This window comes from Temnothorax americanus, unplaced genomic scaffold (genome assembly GCF_048541705.1).
Source record: "Temnothorax americanus isolate GAGA-0224 unplaced genomic scaffold, ASM4854170v1 Scaffold9, whole genome shotgun sequence".
Lineage (NCBI taxonomy): Eukaryota > Metazoa > Arthropoda > Insecta > Hymenoptera > Formicidae > Temnothorax > Temnothorax americanus.
This window is the reverse complement of record NW_027509812.1, coordinates 826,514-835,447: the sequence shown is the minus strand read 5'-3', so window position 1 is coordinate 835,447 and position 8,934 is coordinate 826,514. Positions and strand designations below refer to the sequence as shown.

Here is an 8,934-nt window from a genome sequence, read left to right as displayed (position 1 = left end):
TGACGTTTAACGTATGCGTGAATTATTTAAACGAACATGATTAAAAAAAAATATGTTAATAATCAAATAAATGAAACGTTTTAATCCCTGCAGATTATAATTAAACAATAGCGACAATTTGATTTTGCGTGTAGAAATACTCGAAGGATCATAATAATTGTCACTAGAATATATTCAGATGAGAGGTTAGGTGAGAATTCGATTTCACATATTCGGAAATGTCCGAAAAATTCTTCTCAATTATTAGGAGCGCACGATAGCGAGGAGGTTCGCGGAGCGCGGGCGCGCGGCATTACCACTAGCGCCATCTGCGATCGACAGCTGGAAGTCGGTAATGCATTGACGCGAATGGTAACAAGTGAATTGGTAAAATACCTCCCTCCGTAACCTCCTTGCCGAACATGCTTTTCTGGTAGCCTGATCGAATAAATGGACGATTTTGACGACACTAACCCCGGGGTCCGCAACGCGCATATGCGCGCACTTATCTATAGCATACGTAACGTTTACTATAGAAAATGCGCGTTATATGTTATATGCGAGAGAGTTCGCGTTCGCGCGCGCGCGCGCGCGTGTAGAAATTAAAATATACATTAATATTCCGATATTGTTTAAGGTAAACACAGATGAAATTCTTACAACAAATTAAGAAATAATAAACTTTGTGGGGAAAAAACAGATATCTCAAAAATTGTTCCTTAATATTTCAATCAGATATGCAGAAATGAATAATAACGGACATCTCGGCATACTGACCAGTGAGAATCGAGATATCTGTTTCTCTAACAATACCACAAAACTCGAAATATCTTTTTTTTTTTGTTAATAAATGGAGTTCGTTAATCTCTGCACTCCCGCGTCTGTTTCAACGATAAACATATTAACGCAATATTCATAAATATATATAGAATCGACATTGCAGGAGCAACGCATCTCCAATCGTTATCTTGAAAATTTATTCAAGACTTCAAATATCATTTTGTTTTGATAATGAATGAAGCTATGCATTTCCACGCTTGTTTCGACAAGAAATGTTTGTAAAATATTCATAGACAAATAGAACAAAGAGAGTGCATGACGCGCCACCGAACGCTCAAGTATTTCAAAGCGATATAAAACTCGGGATATATCTCTTTCTTTTGATAATGAATAGGGCTTGTTAATCATTTTTATGCATTTTCGCGTTTGATTCGGCGATAAATTATTACGGAATATTCATAAACAGATAGTATCGACGAGAACGGCCCGTCACGAATAATCGCGCCCCATGCACTGTGTGCTCCAAACGTCTATACTATATACATTCAGAACTATTCGAAACTTGAAAAAGATCCTTTTTTTAATAATAAAATGGAGTTTGTGAATCTTTTCTGCACATTTTCTCGTCTAATGCGATGATGTGCCTTTGTGCAATATGGTTAAATAGTTTGAATTACAGACGCTGAAAAGATCATTAATGTTGTCAGAAGTATTTATTCGGATGAGAGGTTAGGTTGGGGGTTAGGTGAGAATGGGATTTTTCAGCGTCGAAAATCTCGGTAAAACCGTCTGAAGTATCAGGAAAGCACGTTAGCGAGTAGGTTGACGGAGGTATATTCGGGACGAAAGCGTAGTCTTCCCCGCTGGTCCCCCACATTGCCTCTTTGCATCGATACGCTGATTGGTTGGTGCATTTGACGGTCTCCATGGCAACGAGTTCCTTCTGTCTCCACCGACCAGCGCTCTCATTGGTCGATGGCTGTGAGCTGGCGTGGTATGTAAGAGGTGGGGACAATAAGCGAGTAAAGCGAGGGTTGCTTCGAGAAGCGGGTGTCTTTGGAATACCTCCTTGCTCAACGTGCTTTTCTGATACTCGCCTGATTTTTCTTCTTCCAAGTGAGAGTCCTACCTGTCGATTCTCGCTGCCACCCGTTTCCTCTTGTCGAACATACTTTCCCGATACCTTTTCGTTTACTTAGATGTAACGGAGATGTATCCAAACTCTTATCTAACCTCGTGATAGTTGTGCGTTAATTAGTTTGACTTCTCGAATTTAATTATTAATTCATTTCGAATCATCGAATAGCGAATAATCGTTTTATTTTAATATTATTTAGCTCGTTTCTCTTGCTATTGTATTTTACAATTAGTTTATTGGATTATAAATAAGAAGATATATTAAAATTGAGATTATAAATAATTTGTATTATCGACAAAAATTGGCTATAAGTATTATGAATTAAACAATAAATAACAAATTGAGATAATTATTAATTCTGTAAAAAACATGCTTTAAAACTACCAGAATTCGATAAGAATGAGGAAAGGCAATCGGGTAGTAAAGTAATTTTTAACAATCATTTATATATTGATGTTTATTTGTACAAAAACGTGCTATAAAATCAAAAGTTTTGACAATCCATTTTTCAACAAAGGAAGAAAATGTAATAACTGACAGAATGCATTTTGCGCTATTACCACCATTCTAAATCCAAATATTGTAATTTAAAATCTCAAATATACTGTGCGGTTTTATCCGCAGTGCAAATTTTAATATTGCAAAAGAGCCATGTGGCCATAAATTTTATATCTTTCAAGATATTTTTAGTGTCAGATAGTCTTTATAAACATAATTTATTTAGTTCTTAATATATTTTAATAGTCATTTTTATTAATAATTATTGATAACACGAATCTTCCAGAACCTATTAAAAATCTCATTCAAAAATAAAACCCATTCTTGAACTTTTTTTCACAAATATTCACATAACTAACATATTAACTAAAAAAAACTCAAAAAAATTACATGGTAAAATTATTTGTAAAAGAGTAACTTATATGCAATTTTGAATTATATGCAATTCTTCTGGTTTTCCCCATAACCTCCTTGATTATTATCTTTTTCTAATTATTAAAACTGGAACAAAATTATAATTGAGAATAAAATTAAATCTGCGTTGTTAGAAATGGACGTGAAACGGAGAACCGGACCAATCGCGGTGATCATCCGCGCGACCTAACCCTAACCCTACCGAGAGGGTGACACCTTGGGGCCGCGCACACGTAAAACGTAATGTCGGCGTTATCCGAATGCGATCGGAGTCGGCCAAGTAGCGATGTCGATGTCGGTCGCTGAATCGCGCGAATCGTAGAGCAGATGGAACGCGCGCCTCTCCCCGGCCTCGCGTGCCCGATGTTCCCGAGCGATTCTCCGGTGCGGCATCCGACGCGTATGTCGAGCGACTAATGGGGAACGAAAGGAGTGCCCTGCGCGGCCTCGAGATCGAAAACAAGGCCGTCGAGGTCACGGACTACTGGATGCACTACGATGCGAGCGTGCGCGACAGTCTGCAGAAGCTGTCCATCTTCATCAGCGAGCCGTCCTTGCACTTCGCAGCAACGTTCGGGCGACCGTCGCCGTTGGAGCGAGCGGCGAAGGTTTGACATCTCCATATCCCACAAAAGCACTCGAATATTTCCCTATTTATCTCGACGGACACAGAAATGAGACCACTTTGAGATCCTCCTCCTGATTTTTTTTTTTATATGTGGACTTCTTTCGTTTACAATAACACGTTATGGATTATACGTTGCGTGTACATTGCGAAAGTATAATTGTAAGAAATGAGCAGTGGACGCGGTATTATATGTTTTAGAATTTTATGCTACACCGGCATCCTTGTATCCTGAAGTATATATCTTCGTGGAGCAAAGGCAGCAAGTTCTTTCTCGCCACGGAAGAGGCCAGGCCGCTGATCCAAGTTATCGAGAAGCAGAATGTATTGCAAATATGCATCGGTCTGCACGGTATCCTACGAGCCCTGGTGTTCCTGCACGAGACCGCATTGGCGTCGCACAACAACGTGTGCAGCAGTTCCATCTACGTCACCGCGGAAGGATATTGGAAGTTGGGTGGATTGGAGTGCCTGTGCAAACTCGCGGGCGCGACGCCGACGTATTATCAACGAATAAAGAGTTACCGATGCGAGAAGGCGATATCGTCGAACGAAGACGTAGCTGATTTAATTGAAACCGCTAATCTCACTGCGATCGATTCGTACGCGTTTGGAGTACTGGCAGAAGATATTCTGAAGAATTTACAAGACACGGGTATACACAAAAATCGAAAGTCATAGTTTCCTTGTTAAATGAAACGTTTGGGACACTGGAATACGGTAAACTTGAATTTCAAACCAATTTCAGATGGAGCACCAAATCTGTTGGAATTTAAAGAGTTTTGCAAAAAGAATCTGCAGAATCCGGACGCGTGTCTGAGAAGTAGATTATTCAATGTGCTGCAGCATTCATTTTTCACTCACGAGTTTATAAGGATACATGCGTTTCTGGAAGAATTACCGCTAAAAACTGACGTTGAGAGGGAAGAGTTCTTCACGTGAGCAACTTGAAGAAAATAATTCTGCGTTGTGTAATACGTGGCATAATAAATTGTGTCTACATATATGGATAATTTTTTTTAGGAAATTAACGCAGCAATTGCAGATGTATCCCGAGGCTGTTGTTGCTGAACAATTAGGCAGGGTGCTTCTTTCCAGGATAGTTTTGTTGGATAGCACTGCCCAAGTAAAACTTTTACCGTTTATCTTTAAACCAAAAGGTTAGGCCATATCTGTTGCGTTCAGTAAAATCATAACGGTTAATTGATGCACACGAATATCTTCATTTTACGTGACAAATGGCCTAATGAAATATCCAATATTTTTTACAGATGAGAAAAACGATTTGGGGACTAGTCTATTTACAGTTCCTACTTTTAAGAGTATCTTAATACCGAGACTTCTGCAAATGTTTTGCATTCGAGATGTCTCTATTCGCCTGCCGCTGCTGTCCCATTTCAATACGTTCGTTCACGTGTTCGAGACGGACGAGTTGAAAAATCATATTCTTCCCGAGTTACTCGTTGGAATAAAGGACACCAACGACGATCTCGTCAGCGCCACGTTAAGGGCGCTGGCTGACGTAGTGCCGATCCTGGGCGCGGCGACGGTTATCGGTGGGAACAGAGGAAAATTATTTACGGACGGTCGGCCGAACAAGAAAATGACTCGAGGCAAGGATCTCGATGATATTAGGAAAGCTTTAACGTTCGCTCAAGAGATACCCGTCTTCGCGAACATAGACGAAAGTAACGCGCACCTAGCGGAGAGACCGTCGCCGGACGGTGGCGAGGACAAGAGGGAGAAGGAATTTTCGTTTCCCGAGGAGGAGTGCACCTGGTCGGATTGGGAAACGCAGGAGCCAGCTGGTCGTTGCTCTGTAGAAGAGGCTCCCCCGGAGGAGGACAACGTGCAATCGGAGGTACAAGGTCCTTGCGACGCGGGCTCGTCCTCGCCCTTGTCGGAATTATCGTCGAGCGCCGAGAAGCCAAAGTACACGAAGAAACTTGTAATTTCCGACATTACGGAGCTCGACATAAAGAATTCGAAGGTGATAAAATCCGCGAAGGAAGAAATCGACTTCTTCACGGATATGGAGCCTGTGATACGGAAGACGCAGATCTTACGCGTCCCGGAGGAAGTGCAATCGCCGAAGAGCATGTTCGACGTGAAGACGTCAGGCGCCACTTTGGAGGAACACGACGTTAACGGTTGGGGGGAAGATTTGAGTGACCTGAGCATAGACGATACGTACGAACTGGCGCAACAATGAGCGTGTAAAAAAAAAAGAGAAACCACTTGCGCAAAGAAGCGAACGAGCTCATGCGACAAATACTCATCCCGATTGTATCCATTTTCATTAACGTCCAATCAGTTCATGTGATTACCAACACCATATGTATACTACCGAAATAAGTATTTTTAATAAATGTAAAATATATACGATAGGCCAAAGTTACATATGGTATGTACTTATCTCTTTTGTAAAAGTTTAAATTAAATCGTAAAGAAATCTTATAGGGTACATCTGTCCGAGCAGACGGAAATACTCATCGCCATCGTGGATTCCTCTTCGTCCAATTAACAGGTCTATATTTTTAACGGCTTCAGAAAGAGGACTGTATATAGCTACAGGCTACAGGTATAGTGTAAGGATCCATATAGGGAAATATAGATATTTTATTTCAAGAATGTCGGGTGTTTGCAGCATCAGGCTGCGAACTGTCGCGGCCAGACGGCCAGGGCCAGAGTGGCCAGACCCAGACCGGTTTCAAGCGTGACCGGGGAGAAATCGCGTTCGCGGCGCGATGCGGACCGACGACGGGGACCGGGTGCTGGACGCGGACCAGTGGCGGCTGGAGGCCCAGGCGGTTATCGACGACGTGAAGAAGCACGTGCGAGATCTGAGGGTGTCCGAGCGGCTGACCAGCACGAACCAGGTCATCTACCTGAACCTGGTCACGCTGGAGGGCCTGCGGTTCTGCGTGGAGCTGTCGGCCGCCGGCTTCGCCATCGTCGGCAATCGGCACGACGACACGTCGAATACGGGTAACGAGCGCTTCGAGACGCCGTACAGCCTGCTGGACTTCGTCAGTCCGCAGTACGGGAACTCCTTCGGGAACGCGCTGCTGGACAAGCTGAAGGAGCTGGAGCGATGAACAGTAGATCTCGCGCGAGACGACGGGAAGGAAGCCGTGTTCCTGTCGTGGTCTAGGTTAAGAGTTAGGTTAAGTGCGGTTAATTAAATTATAATTCGCTTATAAGCGTCCGTTATTTTAGTTAGTATTGCACAATTTGGAATGAAACAGTTTACTATGTAGCATACGGACTATATTTTGATAATTAGTCGACGGCCGACGCGAAAATGGGATTCGATCCCACGTAACACCCTTAGACGCTGCGTCGATGCGTTTGGGAACGCATGCCCGCATTCATTGTCGCGTTTATATTTATTATTGTCGAGTTTTTTTATCGTATTCTCGACGAGTAAATTGCGAAATCGCTCAAACTTAATTTAAAAAAAAAAAAATAGATTTAATGTGTTTCATTAACGTTGCGAGGCAAGCTTCGCAAAAGAACAAATCATCGATTTACTTATGTATCTTGCCTTCATTCTTTTTTGCGCTTCTAGTAGTAGTTTTACTCGTTTGTAAAAACAGAGTTGTTCATTGTCTTATACGTTCCGCTCATTTTTCAATCATAATCTCATAATGAACCCCGTAATGTAAAACTAACGGAAAGAATTAAAATGAGAGAGACTAGAGTTTTTGGAAATATAATGCCAATCTTGGTCGACTGGAAACTTTGATTTGCATCGCCTTATTATTATCCAAACTTCTGAAATAATTCCTGACATTTTAAACTCTCAATCGTTACTATTTCTTTATTTATTTTTTTATAAGTATTGCAAGCTTTTAATCATCACGAAATGTATCGCAGATTATTAAGTTTCCGCTTCGCTTATATTATTTATTCATAGTTTATCTTATCTTCCAAACATTAGTCCTCGTGAATACGCTATTAATTATTATTCCGTTTTCCGTATTCATGAGAATCAAAGTTGCAAACACTCTTAGGAGCTGAATTAAAAATGTTTTTTTTTTTTTTTAATTTTGCGACGAAGTTTTGCCGCAAGAGTCGACTTATCAATCCCGGAATGCACGGACACGTCTCTTATCGTCTTCCGTGAAGTGATTTTCCAGTGCATTCGGTCTAATCGATGACTTCACAGACGCGCGGTGCTGACGCATACGTCTTATCGTATTCTGCGTTGTTCCAGCGCACAACTGCGCGACGCGACGCGACGCGACGGCTTAAAATGCTCTCGTCTCTCGTGGGCGACGTGAAAATGAGGAGCGCGTAATCTTATCATGAATTAAGCCAGAATGATCATACGTATATGACGCAACGTGATCGGCTGTCTGGAAAAAAAAAACAGCTGTAGCGGTAAAAGATAAATGTCGAAATTTTGCATTCGAACGATTTCGTTTACATTTACAAGACAATTCTGTAATTCAAATTTCGCTTTCCACGATGTCCGAATTCGTCGGTTCTAGACGGCTTTAGAGAGTTATTTATTTTCAAAGGTATCGAAAATATATCGCGCTGATATCTGGACGCGAATTTAATCCGTGCGAGGGTCCAGGTGAGCCTTTTCTCAACAATTTCAGTTCTTGGAATTCTATGTAGAGCCAACGCGTCGGTATGTATCTCGTGATTATTTTTCGTTCAAATTACTTGACCGTCGCCGATGTCACATTGACATTTAAAGAGATCAATCGATGCTTTGTTCCCAGTCGCGAGACTAATAGCCGTCGCTCGAAAGTCCGTTCTTCGTAGCCTACGCTACGTCATACCTGGAATGCATTTGAAATGACTGTAATTAGGCATCGGGGAGAAAAGGAGGAAAGAGGAAAAAAGAAAAGTATATATTATGAGAGGGAGAAAAAGAAATGCACTACTTTTCCCATAATAATAATAATAGTCCATCACTTTTGGAGCGTAGGTCATCTACAAACATTTTCCGTTCCCGCTTGTCAGAAGTTCCAAATATCTCAGCTCATTAGCTCCAGCTTCGTTTAGTCCCCTGCCCCAGGCTCTTCTCTAACTGTTCTTGGCTCGCCCACGTTTCCTAATTATCCTGAGAATTCCACCGCAATGCGTCTCTAGATATTTGGCGTCTTGGCGATTCTCCTTCCTAAACGTGCATCCAATCCATTTAAATTTCCAAAATGTCCTGACCCGTTACGACGTCATAAATCTTTGATATAACTTTCGGCCATCAAATTCCAAGGATGTAACGAAGACATCGGTTCTCTGTAAGCAATCTGCCCGTACTATTGTATATAGTATACATATATAGTATTGTATATATAGCGGATTGTCAGTAAAAACGGAGCGGACCTTCATTTCGCCAACATCAAAATACATCGTTTAAAAGGCAGATTTATCTATATAGTTTCCACAATCAATTTGCCATTATATTTTGTTAGCAGAGTTTGTTATAGATTTCTGCTGATGTTCCATCGACAAAATTTGCAGCGAACATTTTCAAAATCTG

The 8,934-nt window shown here is 41.4% G+C and overlaps 2 protein-coding genes and 1 long non-coding RNA gene across 4 annotated transcripts; 2 read left to right on the top strand and 1 right to left on the bottom strand.

Annotated features, from left to right (window-relative positions):
- The first annotated feature begins 3,000 nt into the window (after nt 1-3,000).
- Nucleotides 3,001-5,832, top strand: LOC143908103 (protein-associating with the carboxyl-terminal domain of ezrin). Its single transcript, XM_077425418.1, has 5 exons — nt 3,001-3,417; nt 3,636-4,089; nt 4,183-4,372; nt 4,458-4,594; nt 4,706-5,832. The coding sequence occupies exons 1-5, from the start codon at nt 3,226-3,228 to the stop codon at nt 5,644-5,646; spliced, it is 1,914 nt and encodes a 637-aa protein (XP_077281544.1). The 5' UTR covers nt 3,001-3,225; the 3' UTR covers nt 5,647-5,832.
- Nucleotides 5,833-5,986: 154 nt separating this feature from the next.
- LOC143908120 (GSK3-beta interaction protein) lies at nt 5,987-7,182 on the top strand. Its single transcript, XM_077425459.1, has one exon. The coding sequence runs from the start codon at nt 6,182-6,184 to the stop codon at nt 6,530-6,532; it is 351 nt and encodes a 116-aa protein (XP_077281585.1). The 5' UTR covers nt 5,987-6,181; the 3' UTR covers nt 6,533-7,182.
- Nucleotides 7,183-7,497: 315 nt separating this feature from the next.
- On the bottom strand, nt 7,498-8,920 carry LOC143908124 (uncharacterized). Of its 2 annotated transcripts, none has more exons than XR_013260043.1 (3): nt 8,778-8,920; nt 7,867-8,690; nt 7,498-7,795 (listed from the first exon to the last, which is right to left on the bottom strand). It is a non-coding gene; the product is annotated as an uncharacterized LOC143908124 (long non-coding RNA). The 2 variants fall into 2 exon arrangements; XR_013260042.1 differs by having other exon boundaries at nt 7,867-8,701; nt 8,778-8,919.
- Nucleotides 8,921-8,934: the final 14 nt, after the last annotated feature.

What these genes read in the sequence shown, in the direction of transcription:
- LOC143908120 (XM_077425459.1), top strand. Translation starts at nt 6,182, where the DNA reads ATGCGGACCGACGACGGGGACCGGGTGCTGGACGCGGACCAGTGGCGG.
- LOC143908103 (XM_077425418.1), top strand. Translation starts at nt 3,226, where the DNA reads ATGGGGAACGAAAGGAGTGCCCTGCGCGGCCTCGAGATCGAAAACAAG. An exon ending in GAAGAATTTACAAGACACGG is followed by an intron (nt 4,090 to 4,182) that starts GTATACACAAAA and finishes AACCAATTTCAG; the next exon opens with ATGGAGCACCAAATCTGTTG. An exon ending in GTTTATCTTTAAACCAAAAG is followed by an intron (nt 4,595 to 4,705) that starts GTTAGGCCATAT and finishes TATTTTTTACAG; the next exon opens with ATGAGAAAAACGATTTGGGG.